A 17717-nucleotide genomic window follows, 5' to 3' on the forward strand; every position below is an offset into this window, starting at 1 on the left:
GCCTGTGGCGATGAAATAAACTGGGTATTAAATGGCGGTAACCTCCAATAGAGTTTGTGGGATTCCCAGACATGACGTCACTCTTACAACTAGAAAAAAGCGGTTGCTCAGGCTTATATGTCACATACTTTCTCTTCTACAAAAAAATGGAAATAAAAAAAGTTGAGTAACTATTACCTATTATTACCAAAAATAAAAACTATTGTGATTTTTCTTATGCGTGATGTAGGCCTATTATCGCCATTTTTGCACAGGCCATATACGTGGAAAAAGCGACGTAATGGTTTAACGAATCACAGTCAAATGAAAGAATGGATCAAAGCAAACAAATTTCTGGAATACGTACTCTGCCTACAGTTGACCTTTACGGTAAAATAGTTGAATTATTTACTTATTTACTTTCTTCTGATCAGTAGTCCGCACTTGCCTACACAAAATATGTGTCTTTCAATTGTCAGCAGTTAGTATTAAATAGAATATTGGAAGCATTAAGGGTTCTTTCCATACCAAAAGTTTGCAACGCCTTACCTCTCGACTCATTCCCCTGGGCCGCCATCCGCCGCCCTACCCCACCCCTTCACCTGACTTCCCCACCCCTACGTTTGGACATGCAGTAATTTGTCAATTATCAATAGCTACCAGCATTCAATCTTTTCACTATTCTTGAACTATAACATAACAAGACCAAACCAACGTCTGTCCTAAAGTCACCCTTTAACCAGAACGCATAACATCGAAGTTCCCAACTTTGCCACCTGGTCGGTATATTTTCACCACTGAGCAGTACCTGCAATGGTATTTCCTTCGTCATCAGCCACCATGTGCTATTCAGTGGGAGATACAACTTCGAACCGATAAACAATCCTACCCTGTCCTGTAACGTTATCTGCATACGTTTGCATTTCTGCCAGTCTGTACACAGCTAGCCAATATCTTTCCCTGGGTCATGCACTGACGAGGTTGCTGCATTGGAAACACGGTGCAACACAGAATGGTCGAGTTTGGTTAGGTGAATTGACTAGGAAGGAAATATTTACCAGTAACGAAACTCGATGAGGAACTAACTGGCGTGGTTTGACTGAAAATAAAATACTTTCATTTCTTAGTAGAGCGTCCAACGTACACATGATGAATTGCATGTCTGTTTTCGCAGTGTAACGTAGTACCAGTCAAACATCGACTCCCAGCAGCAACGACTTTCGTGTTTACGTATCGTCAGCGGGTGCTGGACACAGAATGAATCGGTAAGAACATAAATTGTTTATCAATTGAAGATAAGTATCGCAGACTTCTCTGTACGACTTCTGCTCATTGCCTTTAGAAGCCCTAGTTGTTATTCTACTGAAAACAGAGAAAAGTTCTGATTCAAAGTATGATTGCACCAGAGAAACGTTAAGTGCACCATTATGTAAATATTGTGCACCTAGAACTTCGTTGTACAATATACTCCATGTTTTATGTTCAATAATTCAGTGACAAGAGTCCATAGGTCAAGGGGTAATATAAGTATAACTGCACGATTTCTGCCATTGGCAAACATAATTACATCTCCATATATATGTAGGCCTAATCATGCAAGGTGTTATGAAACATGTGTCCAACAGCTGTTACCATGGGCACCAAGTTTATTCATGTATCGTAGATTGAGATATTGGCTCATTAGCTGAACAAGGATCTTATACTCTTCGCGCTAATCTAATAATAAGAATTAATAAAATGATTTTATGAAACCTGTGTAAATGGATTACTGTCGAAAACCGCCAAAAATATGACGACAACTGCCATATTGAATAAAACAACAGCAATCAGCATAGCTTTTAACACGTAGAATATACAGCGGTAGCCTATAGCATATTGTCTTACAGTAAGTTTGAACTCTGATCTGGTGATAGTTAGCTGGACTTGTATCACCATACTGGAAATTTATATTGCATTTTCACATCCGAAAGGAAAGCGAACTGGAAACGATTTGAGAAATGATTGAAATGAAAGTGAATGCATTCAAATGAAAGTCGATTGACTTCCTGCGGGCCAGCCATACAGCTGCATGATGTAGTAAAGTCATCAGGCTATAGATATACCATGATGCTAGTTATTCTAATTATTGCCCCCATACTACACACAGCATCTTTCGCTTTTTTTCATTTATATGAAACATTTTCACTATCGCTGCTATACAGTGGTTAGTAGACGCACCGTATGCTGTGGTAACGTTAGTAGTGTACAAGTATAGCACGTCATTTCATTTAGAATTAATGGGATATCCCAGTGAAGATCAAATTGAGAGGTCACTGAACCACAGCCTTAATTGGGTTTGTTTTGTTTAATTAACATACGTATTAGTAAACAAAAAGGCAAATGTTAATCCATTAAAGTATAACTTCAGCGCGAAAGCTGGAGTAGAACAAAGAAACCCTTTTGGGAGGCCAACAATTGTAATACTTTTTAAATACCATTTTTGAGATACATTTTTTTTTTTTCAAACTGCGTGAAATTTTATGACCGCATCTGGCAACATTGGTGTTATATATGATTTCATAGTGGCTCTTGAGAGTAGACTGTTGCTAGGCAATTTCCTGCGTGGGCCAACAAACTATAGAAATTGCGCTAGTACTCTACCGGTCCTAACATATTATAATGCCTGCAATTTTGACAAGAAATCCACTTTTGACAAGCGTTCAGTAAAAGTTCATATTTAGTATATGCATTGCAGTCTAGAATGCAGGTCGTGTAATGGTAAACCTCAATAATTATGGGACAGTGACTGGAATATTTTATGGATGGGTTTAGGGAGACCTGTAAGGATTGAAAATGTCATTGTTGAAAAGGAAACGGGAAGAAAATAAGTGCAATGTGCTTTTTTGTCTGTATTTCTATTCCGGTTTCAAGATATTCACCATCAAATATGAATGTACTGCTTCCATTTTAAAGCAGGCTTTCAGGGGCGTATCCAGGATTTTCCAATAGGGGGGGGGGGGGCGCCAGGCATGAATGATCGCCGTCCTGGGGGATGGGTCTAAGGGGAGGGGTGTACAATTTTTGCTTTCAAAGAAGGGTTGAAATGCAAAATGGTGTCATATGCATGGGCGGCGATCCGTACTTCCGAGGAAGGGGGGGGGGGGGGATATGACCTTGTTAACTATCTAAGCGTAGCGCCACCATGAGTTGGCGCGAAGCGTACAAGAAAATTTTGGGATTAACAAACCCTCTAGATGGCCGGAAACGGCACTTCCCGAGGTTTCCAAGCGGCATATACCCAACTTTAAAATAGGGATGTCATGTCCGAAATATCTCATAATCAGGATCCAAAATACTTTTTTTTAAATTTCGGGTGTTATTTTGGGAAAATTGCCCCTGTCAATCTTGTTTCAGGCGCAACGTTAGAATGTTCGAGAGCTCTGTTATATTATTCGATGAAGAAAATGGCCTCATGCAGGATATTATAGGCCTATACACATGCAATACACAATTACACATAGTTACATTCCTAGGTACCGATTGCTACGGCATCCAGGTGAAACGTGTATTAAGCATTACCCTGGTTACATGAGATTCTCAGCTGTTCGAGGGAACATGTACGTGTGTAGGCCTACTATAGGGCCTATATGAATACTATGAGGGTGCATATATGTACTATATCAATACCGTGGGCGCAATAATACATTTTGTTGTTATAGGGCCAATGAAGCCTACAGTCAACTATTTTTGCTTTATAAAGACGCTTTATTTGAAAAGATCGCACTGCGTTTATGGTAGGCGAGAAATGAAGCTAAAAAAGAGCCGTACATTAACGAAGATGCATAAATGTAGGCATGAAAATATTCTTATCCCTGGCATTTGGTGGGGGGGGGGGGTGATATGGTGCATTACATCCCCTCCACCCATTTTCATGGGGGGATATATCCCCCCTCCACCCAGGATCGCCGCCCATGGCCATATGTGATCCATTTTTCGACCTTAATAATAAGCAACATTTCCAGTAAATATGGACACAAAATGCACAATTTAGTATGGCTGGCATGTCATTTAGTGTTTATAGTGATAATACAAACACAATTACCATCTATGTTTCTAAAACTATTATGCCGCCGAACTTCGCCAGAACCTTTTTTTGGCAAACAAAAAATAAAGCATACGGGAGGGGGGGGGGGTTGAGCGATCACCGACATCTCACATAAAGGTCGTCATCAATTTTTTTTTTTTTTTTTTTTTTTTTGCTAAACTTTTTTTTTTTTTGGTGACGGCCAATAGGGGGGGCGCGCGCCTGTTGCGCCCCCCCCTGGATACGCCCCTGGGCTTTTGCATTTTGGTCAGAAATTTGTTAAAACCGACCGAGTTTTACTCACAGTAAAATTGTTGATCAAACTATACGACTCCCTCCGAGGTTTCTAGGCCACGATCATTCATTCGTTAATTGGAAAATATTAACATCAAGCATGCAGGTCTCATCCAAACTAAATCCGAAAAACTTGTAATTGAGGACTCTGAAGTTGAACGTGTGTCTCATACCATGTATCTTGGTGTGCGTATAGATAAAAAATTAATATTCACTGGTCATATTTCAAATATACTACGACGAGTCTACTACATTGTATCCACATTGACATATCTCGTTCCGTTCTTCGAATTAGGCGTGAGGCATAAAGTATTTGTAACATCGATTCTGCCCCATATAATATATGCTGTGCCTGTTTGGTATCATTTTCTACTTGCCTGTAATAAACAAAGAATCAGAGCATTCTTGAAGTATTGTGCTAAGATTTTCAGGTTGGATTATGAGAGTATGGTTGATCAGGTCAATGGTGGAGCTAGGCATGAGTTTATCAGACTAAGTAGGAATATTCAAAGAGAAGAAAATCACCCGCTTCATGCAGAACTGAAATCACTGTGTCGACACACTAGCTATAATCTCAGGAATCGTGCATTGACACCAACATATAGAGTGCAAGTTTTCAGAAACTCGTTTGTATACAGAGCATCTATTTTTATTCAACATGACACTTTAAATGACTTGATTTGATGTAATTTGTATAGTTTCCACAGTTTTTATTCCCTAATTGGGTTACTGTTTTCCTAACTTTTATGCATTTTATGAATGCACGTAACAATTTTATTTATTTTATTTATTATACTCACCATTTTCCTATTTAAGAACTGTATTTTATGCAATTTACTGGAATAAACGAAACGAAAATTCAACCAGTCGATGTAGACTATAAATACAATGGACACTTCCGTTGTTCAAACATAATCTATTTCTTGTTCATTCTTTAGTATATAATAAAATTATTTAGGCATGAACATAACATAGAACTCATAACGATTTTCATGATTTAGTCGATAACATGAATTGTGAAATGAGAAATAGTATGTTGCAACCATGACAGCAAAACAAGGAAGCCAAAACAGTCACCTTCTCTCAGTAGGATCTAGTTCAAGTTACAAATGGTTTCCTTGGTGAAATCGTGAAAGTAAAGACCTTACATAGCCTTGTGGGCGATATGTGGACAACCAGAGATGAATCCACAAGTCCGTCAGTGACCTATTCATCGCCAAGTCATGGGAAAGATGTTATCACTTCGAGGAAGCCAAGCCTCGTTTATTTTTTTGAAACACGGCTTGGAGGGCTCTCAATGACACTAGCCTTTTTCCTGTTCTATGTTATACCCTTTAATATACTCAATGAACTTGACTTACGTTTTGACCGCTACAGGTGTTGTTATGTCATCATTGGCCATATCCTTGTCTCTTTCAAAACGTCACCTTTGTTATACATCTAATGGTCGGATATCCGTATATTCCTCGATTAATTTTCTTGACTTACGGTTTATTGAGGTATAATTATACAAACACCGTCACAGTGGCGTAGGAAGGTACTTTTGAGTGGGGGGCTGAAGACTGATGGCCGGCCTGGGGGAGGGGTTTAAGGGGAGGGCGTCCCCCTCCCCTTTGGATTTTTTTTGCATTTCCAGGTGGCCTCAGATGCAATTTGGTGCAATATAGCACACTTCAACACCCACTCCATTTTGTAAAGAATTTTGCATTTTCACCTGGCCTTAGATGCAATTTGGTGCTTCAAATGAGATTTTTTTCTCATTTGGAAATGAAAAAGGGGTTTTCTGACTTGCGGAGCGGGGGGGGGGGGCGGAACGATACTTCCGCCCCCCATATTTTTCACTGGGGGGCTGGCGCGCCCCCCCCCCCCCCCCAGCCCCCCGGTTCCTACGCCCTTGCACCGTCATACAGCTTGCGTGCAAAGGTTAACAGGACGATAAGTTTGTGATTTTATTGGCAGTCGATCAACACTGAATATGCATGAGGCATCTAAGAAATTATTTTCCCAATGTGTTTACAAGGTGTCTTAATTCTACGGTTCGTCCACAACTTTGATACATAATATAAATATCTGATCAAGATGTAAAGATATATGCTACGGGAAGCAGGCTGGTGTTCCACTTTACTCTCTGCATGGGATTCTGGCGGTGATGGTACGGTCGCCCCACAGCCTTGTTTATTTCAGTTTCAAGAAGTTATAGCCTAGTAAATAAATTATGCTGTTTTGGGGTTGGGAAATGTCACCTTTGTGTTGAATTGATTCGTCCCAGGTGGTGAGAAGTTATTTTGAAGTAACATACTTTCTCTGACTGCGGCCACAGCACGCCTATATTCTTCACGCTTTCTTCTTTATCGCCTTTCAAGTTGGTTAGGAACAGTGTAAATGTGTACAGGTGTGAATTTATTATTCCATCTTTTGGAGATTGTAATAAATATTAGATGTAATTGTGGGAGGGGGGAGGGTTAAATGGTGGTGTATTTCCACCGACCTGTATACCTCTCTCTGACGTTGCAGTGTGACATGAATATCTGTAATTTCATCCTATATGGTTCTCTCAACATAGCCGGATTGTATTAGTCGCTTTGTACCAGCAAGGTCTGTCTTAGAACCGTCTAGGACTGTACTTTGATTCGGGAATTTAGAGTTCGATATGACCTGCTAATTTTATCACGTTGTATATGAAATCTGTTGCAGTGTTAGCGGAAACCCTGTTCTGATCGCTTGTTCCGGTGTTGTGTACATTGCTGTCATGTGTGGTGTCTGTAACGTCTCGATATGTTTGTGTATGCATGTAAAGTGTATTTGTAACTTACATGCAGTGTGTGTTGATTGTTGCCCTGTCTATATCCAGTTGATATTACTCAATAAGGTCTTTAGTATTTCAAGTATAGTGTGCTGATCTTCGGCTCTATACAAGCCTACTGTACCATGACAACAACCACAGTGAAGGTTAATAAGAATAGTACTATTACTATTCAAAGCCTGTGTAAAACCCCGAATTCACAAAACAAAAGATATCTATTCATGGTGTAAATAATCAAAATAAGAACTCCAATGATAGGTGTCTAGTGGCCTCTTAATATACGTTAGGAACAGTTTTAATTAGAAAGATTTCCAGAGACCTTGAAGCTGCAAACGAACAAAGGCAATGTCTACAAGAAGATCGCTATAATTTTATGAAACGCAGTTGCTAGGTCCAGTAGGATGAAGCCTATCCATCGTAAGCATTATTTAGCGTTTGGCCGTCGTGGAAGGCAGTGACACTGGCCGACCGATCAAGTTGCTCAAACTAAGAAAATATACAACTTCTTCATATTTTCGATTCCTTGGCAACATATCTGCCACTGAACATGCGTGTTTACTTGGAGTATCCACTGAATAGCCACGGAGTAGCCATGGAATAACCAGGTAGTGTAGCCACGGAGTAGCCATGGAATAACCAGGTAGTGTAGCCACGGAGTAGCCATGGAATAACCAGGTAGTGTAGCCATGGAGTAGCCATTGAGTAGCCATGGAATAACCAGGTAGTTTAACCACGGAGTAGCCATGGAGTAGCCATGGAATAACCAGGTAGTGTAGCCACGGAGTAGCCATGGAATAACCAGGTAGTGTAGCCACGGAGTAGCCATGGAATAACCAGGTAGTGTAGCCACGGAGTAGCCATGGAATAACCAGGTAGTGTAGCCACGGAGTAGCCATGGAATAACCAGGTAGTGTAGCCATGGAGTAGCCATTGAGTAGCCATGGAATAACCAGGTAGTTTAACCACGGAGTAGCCATGGAATAACCAGGTAGTGTAGCCACGGAGTAGCCATGGAATAACCAGGTAGTTTAACCACGGAGTAGCCATGGAATAACCAGGTAGTGTAGCCACGGAGTAGCCATGGAGTAGCCGCGGAGTCAGGGTAATACATTTGATGTATGTCTTCTCCTTCTTCCGCAGATCGGAACTAGGTATTTCTTTATCAGACAAGCATTCTAATTGCCTATTGATCTGGGGACAGGGAAACGTGATGGTTAGTCTTGTCACGTGACTAGATCCCACGTAGAGGAGCTGGACACCGAAACAGGTATTTTTGAAAACACATATTTTAAGATGATTACGATAATGAGTGTAAAGAAATGAACAGGATTCACTAATGGAAACTTTGTGAAGTCTAAGGTAGCCATATGTTATAAATTGGGCGAATGTTTTCATTTCAATCTAGTGTTAAATCAACTAAACATGGTTTTTGACAGGTATCACTCTATGTATGATGCTATATTGTCAGGTATCACTCTATGTATATATGATGCTATATTGTCAGGTATCACTGTATGTATATGATGCTATATTGTCAGGTATCACTCTATGTATATGATGCTATATTGTCAGGTATCACTCTATGTATATGATGCTATATTGCCAAGTATCACTATATGTATATGATGATATATTGTCAGGTATCACTCTATGTATATGATGCTATATTGTCAGGTATCACTCTATGTATATGATGCTATATTGTCAGGTATCACTCTTTGTATATGATGCTATATTGTCAGGTATCACTCTATGTATATGATGCTATATTGTCAGGTATCACTCTATGTATATGATGCTATATTGCCAAGTATCACTATATGTATATGATGCTATATTGCCAAGTATCACTATATGTATATGATGATATATTGTCAGGTATCACTCTATGTATATGATGCTATATTGTCAGGTATCACTCTATGTATATGATGATATATTGTCAGGTATCACTCTATGTATATGATGCTATATTGTCAGGTATCACTCTATGTATATGATGCTATATTGTCAGGTATCACTCTATGTATATGATGATATATTGTCAGGTATCACTCTATGTATATTATGCTATATTGTCAGGTATCACTCTATGTATATGATGCTATATTGTCAGGTATCACTCTATGTATATGATGCTATATTGTCAGGTAACACTCTATGTATATGATGCTATATTGTCAGGTATCACTCTATGTATATGATGCTATATTGTCAGGTATCACTCTATGTATATGATGCTATATTGTCAGGTATCACTCTATGTATATGATGCTATATTGTCAGGTATCACTCTATGTATATGATGCTATATTGTCAGGTGTCACTCTATGTATATGATGCTATATTGCCAAGTATCACTATATGTATATGATGCTATATTGCCAAATATCACTATATGTATATGATGCTATATTGCCAAGTATCACTATATGTATATGATGATATATTGTCAGGTATCACTCTATGTATATGATGCTATATTGTCAGGTATCACTCTATGTATATGATGCTATATTGTCAGGTATCACTCTATGTATATGATGATATATTGTCAGGTATCACTCTATGTATATTATGCTATATTGTCAGGTATCACTGTATGTATATATGATGCTATATTGTCAGGTATCACTGTATGTATATGATGCTATATTGTCAGGTATCACTCTATGTATATGATGATATATTGTCAGGTATCACTCTATGTATATTATGCTATATTGTCAGGTATCACTGTATGTATATATGATGCTATATTGTCAGGTATCACTGTATGTATATGATGCTATATTTTCAGGTATCACTCTATGTATATGATGCTATATTGTCAGGTATCACTCTATGTATATGATGCTATATTGCCAAGTATCACTATATGTATATGATGCTATATTGCCAAGTATCACTATATGTATATGATGATATATTGTCAGGTATCACTCTATGTATATGATGCTATATTGTCAGGTATCACTCTATGTATATGATGCTATATTGTCAGGTATCACTCTATGTATATGATGCTATATTGTCAGGTATCACTCTATGTATATGATGCTATATTGTCAGGTATCACTCTATGTATATGATGCTATATTGCCAAGTATCACTATATGTATATGATGCTATATTGTCAGGTATCACTATATGTATATGATGATATATTGTCAGGTATCACTCTATGTATATTATGCTATATTGTCAGGTATTACTCTATGTATATGATGCTATATTGTCAGGTATCACTCTATGTATATGATGCTATATTGTCAGGTATCACTCTATGTATATGATGATATATTGTCAGGTATCACTCTATGTATATTATGCTATATTGTCAGGTATCACTCTATGTATATTATGCTATATTGTCAGGTATCACTCTATGTATATGATGCTATGTTGTCAGGTATCACTCTATGTATATGATGCTGTATTGTCAGGTATCACTCTATGTATATGATGCTATATTGTCAGGTATCACTCTATGTATATGATGCTATATTGTCAGGTATCACTCTCTGTATATGATACTATTGTCAGGTATCACCCTTTGTAGCTGGTGATAAGATACAGATTGTTGACTATAAGAATGTTTATGATTTCCTTTTTAGATGTTTACGACTCGATTACTACACCAACGAGAATATAGTACGAGAGAAGTTTGTCTACGTGACGCTACAACCGGCCATTATTAGTGGCTAGGGACTGACAAGATGTCGCTGCCGATGCCATCCGGGAAGGTGATGAGATTTGGGATCAAGCTGATCTCGTTCTATGTGTTATCTGTGCTACTAATTGGCATTATAATTGTACAGGTCATGGACCTGCTGTCAACTGGGGCACGCCCAGACAAAGATACTTTACAGCGACATATTCAAAATCGTCTCCTTGATTCCCAGAATGGCAGAGACATTTATGCTGGAGCGTGGGGGCCATCAAGGGGCTTGCAATACCACCCAAAACTGGCGGTTGGTACAGATGTACAATATAAAGTTACCGAAGTTTCAATAGCAGACCACGGACCGGAGGCTGATTTTGTAGAGACTAGTTCCGATTGTTGCAATAGTGCGGGAACCGGTTCACGAATATTTATATTGGCGGCAATGCGAACAGGTTCTTCCTTTCTGGGAGAAATATTTGCACAACGAAGAGATTTCTTCTACCTGTTTGAACCAGGGAAGTATTTAGCAGATCATATAGAATCTCAAAACCTAAGCAGACGAGTACTTATAACACGTTACTTGCAATTGATAGAGGATGTGTACAGATGTGACTTTTCTAATTCAAAAGTATTAACGGACGGCTTATCTAACGAAACTACTCTTGGGAAGAAACGGTTTGCACCAGCGTTATTAAGATCTAACGGTTGTCGAAGAAAAGGTAACGAGCTCAAGCGAGGGAAGTTAGTTTGTGATCAGCCGTTCCCAGTTAGCGAAATTACAAACGCTTGTAAATCTAGACCGCACGTGGGAATTAAGGCTATTCGCATCCCAGATTTAAACCTATTGTTACATTTAATGAGACGAAGCAAAACAAACCTCAAAGTTATTCACTTGGTTCGCGATCCTCGTGGGATGGTGGTATCGCGATTACGGGTACATGCAAAAGACCGGCTACCAGAGGGCATGCTGTACAATGTCTCCCATATAACCGAAACCGTGCGATATTACGTTCAACGGTATTGTCTATCGTGGGCAACAAACATCGAAATCGGAAAGTACATACCATCAGTTAGTTCAAACTATAAACTAGTCAGGTATGAGGACCTAGCACGTGACCCTGTTGGACACACGCATGACATATACTCGTTTGTTGGTTTGGGATCTAAGATTCCGAGTGAAGTCTATCGCTGGATCGTGAACAATACTGGAATGAACCAAAAACTGAACCAATCAGGCTCAAGCAAACCGTATTCTACTTCAAGGAATTCAAGAGAGACCTTCGAAGCTTGGAGGAAGAGTGTTCGCTATGATTTTATTCACTTCATCCAAAGTATTGGAGATTGCAGAAAATTAATGAACTTAGCAGGATATTTGCATGTGCCAGACGAGCAAGCTTTGAGGGATCCTGCTCGAAGCTTTGTTACTAATATCCCAAAGTTTAACCTCACAAAGTATGAATTCCTATGACCAGAGCATAAGACTAGGTATCTTACAAGTTTATCAGTGATTTTGTGCTATTTTAACACGCGTGATTTGATTGAGTTTTCCTGCTGCTGCTGTTTCTTGTTGTTGTCTTTTTGTTGTTGTTTTTTCTATTAGTAAACCGTAATGTATATGGTATATACCATAAGATATATGCTATACCGTAAGATATATGCTATACCGTAAGATATATGGTATAACGTAAGATATATGGTTTAACGTAAGATATATGGTATACCTTATCATAAGTGCATTGAGCAGTTTTTGAAGGATTCTGCGCTATGTACGACTAATTATTATTATAATTACTATTAGGTCCCATGCTGCGATGATTGTGAAGTAAAGTGGTTCGATGCGTCATCAGCAGCAAAACCCGCGATTCATATCGATATTTTAATAAATATGTATTTCAAACAACTGTGATGGAAGGGCGACGACCCCTACCCACCCTTCCCCTCCCCGCTATTTCTCTCCGTTCCTCCCTCAGCCCTATCACCGCCTAAAGGTGGCGAACTCAAATTTAGTACTTTGCAGTGCGAATGGAAGGGTTAAACAATAATCGTAACCTTTACTTGTTATTGCATCAGCAAAACAGCCCTATCACCGCCTAAGGTGGCGAACTCAAATTTAGTACTTTGCAGTGCGAATGGAAGGGTTAAACAATAACGTAACCTTTACTTGTTATTGCATCAGCAAAACATTGTTGACTTATGACCCTGTTACTAATGCCAGATAATATTTGGCATAAGTTATATTGACAACGTATTAAAATCATTTTGCTAATGGAAACTCCCTTTTTAACTTCACTTCGTCGTACTTATTTACCTTGTTTACTTTCTGTAATTTATATATGTGTTTACTGTTTTTCCCGCTGTGCTGTGTCAATAAATGTTCCTGTGTTACCTCAATCTTGGTCAGCATTGTGAGCTAAATCAGCTTTATGCGTAACTTTGGTCATATAATTCCATTCAAATTGAACAACCTTCCGAAATATCTAACTGAAACAACTTTCTGAACATTTTCATCAAATTGGCATTAAAACAGAGATTGACCCTTAATTTGATTCGATTCAAACATTTTTGGTTCCTTGCTTTAGCAAAAGGAACCTATGCAGTCAGGTTGGCGTATGTGTGTGTGTATGTATGTATGTGTGTGTGTGCGTCTGTGACACTTGCTTGGGTACGCTCTATCTCAATAAGGGAATGTTGGATTGAGGCCAAACTTGGACTATAGATCCGCCATATGGAGAAGGTGTGCCCTATTGTTTTTGGTGCCCACAAAGGTCACCAAAGGTCAGTTATGGTCCAAAAACCGAAAATATTAAAACTGCAATAACTCCCAGTGCCAATGTGCGACAAGATTGATATTTTGGGACAAGTTGTGAACTTGTTAGGGGAGCATTTTCAAACTTAACGGTGATGTGATCTGAGGTCACCAAAGGTCAATTAATGATAAAAAACTAGTATTTTTGCGATAACTTGAGAACGAAATGTCTGTTAGGGTTGGGAGTTGCCTCAATGTAATCCAATTGTCGACCCGCATCTGGGTGACCCTTGACCTCAATTTGACTTCTGGTGACCTTTTCGTGTTTTGGGGATTTTTACAGTTTCAATGCTATTTTCAGATGTCAAAGGTACCTTCTGATCATAAATGTCAATAGGTTGACCCCGTGTGACCTTTATGTGCGAAGTTATATGGGGTCAAAGTTTTTCGGTCGGAGTTAGGATGGTTGTACAGACTTTTCGTTTTGTTTTTTGGAATCAGGAGATTAAACTATGTCTGAAACCAAGGTCAAAAGGTCAAAGGTCACATTAGAAAAAATGTGCTTATTTTGGGAGGAAACGAGCAAAAAAGAAAATGTTTGGTTTTGATGCTAGATTTGGATATCAAAGGTACCTTCCGATCAAAAATGTCAATTGGTTGACATCCGTGTGACCTTCGTGTGCGAAGTTATACGAGGTCAAAGTTAATTTTCAGACATTTAATGCAACAACTCCCAGTTCCAAGGTGTGACATGGTTGATATTTTTGGACAAGTTGCAAATGGTATAGGGGAATATTTTCAAACTTAACGGTCATGTGATCCGAGGTCACCAAAGGTCAATTAATGTCAAAAAACTAGTATTTTGGGGGTAGAAAATGGGCAAAGAAAAAATGTTTGAATTTTTATAGTTTGATGCTCTAATTTAGGTCTCATCAATCAAAAATGTCAATAAGTTGACCCAAGGTGACCTTTGTATGTTAGGTTATATGAGGTCAAAGTTAATTTTCAGACATTTAGTGTTATAACTCCCAGTGCCAAGGTGTTACACAGTTGATATTTTGAGACAAGTTGCAAATGGTATAGGGGAATATTTTCAAACTTAACGGTCATGTGATCCGAGGTCACCAAAGGTCAATTAATGATAAAAAACTAGTATTTTTGCGATAACTTGAGAACAAATTGTCTGTTAGAGTTGGGAGTTGCTTCAATGTAATCCAATTGTCGACCCGCATCTGGGTGACCCTTGACCTCAATTTGACCTCTGGTGACCTTTTTAGTGTTTTGTGGATTTTTACAGTTTCGATGCTATTTTCAGATGTCAAAGGTAACTTCTGATCATGAATGTCAATAGCTTGACCCCCGTGTGACCTTGGTGTGCGAAGTTATATGAGGTCAAAGTTAATTTTCAGACATTTAATGCAATAACTCCCAGTTCCAAGGTGTGACAAGGTTGATATTTTTGGAATAGTTGCAAATGGTTGGGGAATATTTTCAAACTTAACGGTTATGTGATACAAGGTCACCAAAGGTCAATTAATGATAAAAAACTAGTATTTTTGCGATAACTTGAGAACAAATTGTCTGTTAGAGTTGGGAGTTGCTTCAATGAAATCCAATTGTCGACCCGCATCTGGGTGACCCTTGACCTCAATTTGACCTCTGGTGACCTTTTCGTGTTTTGGGGATTTTTTACAGTTTCGATGCTATTTTCAGATGTTAAAGGTACCTTCTGATCATAAATGTCAATAGGTTGACCCCTGTGTGACCTCCGTGTGCGAAGTTATATGAGGTCAAAGTTAATTTTCAGACATTTAATGCAATAACTCCCAGTTCCAAGGTGTGACAAGGTTGATATTTTTGGAGTAGTTGCAAATGGTATAGGGGAGTATTTTCAAACTTAACGGTCATGTGATCCAAGGTCACCAAAGGTCAGCTAATGTTAAAAAAGTATTATTATGGGGGAGAAAATGGGCAAAGAAAAAATGTTTGAATTTTTACAGTCATGCTCTATTTAGGTCTCACCGATCAAAAATGTCAATTGGTTGACCTCCGGGTGACCTTTGTGTGTGAAGTTACATACAAGTTCAAAGTTAATTTTTTGACATTTAATGCAATTAAATCTCAATGCCAAGGTGTGACATGGTTGATATTTTGGGACAAGTTGTGAATGGGGTGGTGGAACATTTTGAAACTTAAAGGTCATGTCATCTGAGGTCACCATTGTTATCATATCTGTTGACACGCTTGTAGGTCTCTTATATTTCTTACATTTTCGACGCCATATTTAGATCTCAAAAGTGCCTTTTGATAAAAAATCCAATCACATTTTGTGATCACAAAAGTGTTGGCTATAGTGTTGGTTACTTTATGGGAACATGTAGGACCACAATTACTTGGACTATTTCAGCCCAATCTTGCTTTATAATATTATGTGTATTGTCATATACCCCCCAAGCAAGGAACCACAGTGCCCTTGGGCTCTTGTATAGCTTAGACATTTGTTGTCACATGAATATCAACCACAAATGAAAAGGATTTTCAACGTTTTCGTCAAGATTTGAAATGCAACTAGACTATTCCAGCTAATACACTGAATGGATTTATTTTTTAAATAATATAGAAAAGTTATTAAAATCAACGCAAAAGATGCTTTCATTTTTTTTAATTACAAATTATGACGCTACAAATGTATTGCTTGTCTATTATTTTAAAAGTCTTTCTTGCTTTGCATGATTTTATGAAAAATAAATGTGAACAATATGTATTATGTAGACTTGTTTGTTTTGCATCCTAAGCCGACCCTTTGATCTAAAAATACAAACATATATACATATATATATATATATATATATATATATATATATATATATATATATATATATATATATAGGCTATTTGTGTGGCGTCTTATTGACTAACTCAATAACCTCAAGAAAGTCTCACATGGATCTCACGTAAGAAAGACTTCCATGGATGCCCCATACTGAGTTCCAGAAGCCTACACTGTTAATAATGGAGGTCGCAGAGGTCCAAATATTGTGAACACAAAATCTGAAGAATGGAAGATTGGATGGATATCATACTTTGTAAATGAAGCCTTTAATTTCTATTGAAGGTTATAGGTCATAATGAGGTCAGCCGTTATCATCTCTCCAACCTTCGACCCCTCCCCTCCTAGTCTACTCATCTCACCTTCGAAGTTTGTTAGTCACTCTAAATTAGGGTTTCCCTAACTTAATCTCCTCACGAACCACATGTTGATGTCAGAGTTGTCCACGAACCTACAACTTTTCGAGACGCGATCTGAGTCATTATTATACTGTAATACGCATAACAGTGCTACGTGAAAGATCAAGTTCATAGTGTAATATTGTAATGAAAAAAAAAAAACAAGAGATGAACAAATCTTTATTTGGAAACTTCAAGATCAGATCACGAATTGTATTAGACCGGCAGCCCAGTGCACTTTGATCAAACGAACGAGGTACCAATATCTGAGTATTGGAACATTTGTGGAAAAACCCAGTATATCCAAAAGTGGATGTCTGCCGTGGTCGCTCTGCTGCATGTGGCCCCTGGGGCCGGTTAAAGGGGGCCCAAAAATGCATCTGATCAAACGAACGAGGTTCCACTTGAAACCAATGTCAACTTAATGCATGAATGCCACATAGTACTGAATGGCCCATACCAGACAAATTTTCTGCTGCAAAGGGCCCGCCAGACGCCCAAGAAGGGCCCCTAAAAAAATGCATCTGATCAAACGAACGAGGTACCACTTGAAACCAATGTCAACTTAATGCATGAATGCCACAAAGTACTGAATGGCCTATGCCAGACAAATTTTCTGCTGCTAAGGGCCTGGGATGGACTCACGCACCCCCTGGGGGTTCCTTCACCCCAGTTAGGGAAACCCTGCTCTAAATACTTGCTCAATCACTAGAGCGGAAAGAGGAGGGGTAAGCAGGGAGTTGTTCCATAACAACTCCCTGGGGTAAGGACCTCTTTACACCTCTATACTCTGTATGTGGTTGGCAATTGTCTAGAGAGTACAGTAAACATCTGTAATTCAACCTTCAAACTGTTCAGAGCATCGATGCGATGAACTCAGTCCTGAGTAACCCGTATACAAATTGTCAAGTTTGTTAGAACCTCGGTTGCACACATG

At 38.7% G+C, this 17717-nt stretch overlaps 1 protein-coding gene across 1 annotated transcript; it reads left to right on the plus strand.

The window, feature by feature from the left end:
- Positions 1 to 799: 799 nt before the first annotated feature.
- Positions 800 to 16312, plus strand: LOC139969219 (carbohydrate sulfotransferase 1-like). Its single transcript, XM_071974120.1, has 3 exons — positions 800 to 1244; positions 8280 to 8406; positions 10757 to 16312. Exon 3 carries the CDS (start codon positions 10859 to 10861, stop codon positions 12272 to 12274), a length of 1416 nt encoding a protein of 471 aa, XP_071830221.1. The 5' UTR covers positions 800 to 1244; positions 8280 to 8406; positions 10757 to 10858; the 3' UTR covers positions 12275 to 16312.
- Positions 16313 to 17717: the final 1405 nt, after the last annotated feature.

The sequence above is a fragment of the Apostichopus japonicus genome, chromosome 6 (genome assembly GCF_037975245.1).
Source record: "Apostichopus japonicus isolate 1M-3 chromosome 6, ASM3797524v1, whole genome shotgun sequence".
Classification (NCBI taxonomy): Eukaryota; Metazoa; Echinodermata; class Holothuroidea; order Aspidochirotida; family Stichopodidae; genus Apostichopus; species Apostichopus japonicus.

Excerpts from the sequence above, each read along its gene's own strand:
- LOC139969219 (XM_071974120.1), top strand. The coding sequence starts at position 10,859 with ATGTCGCTGCCGATGCCATCCGGGAAGGTGATGAGATTTGGGATCAAG.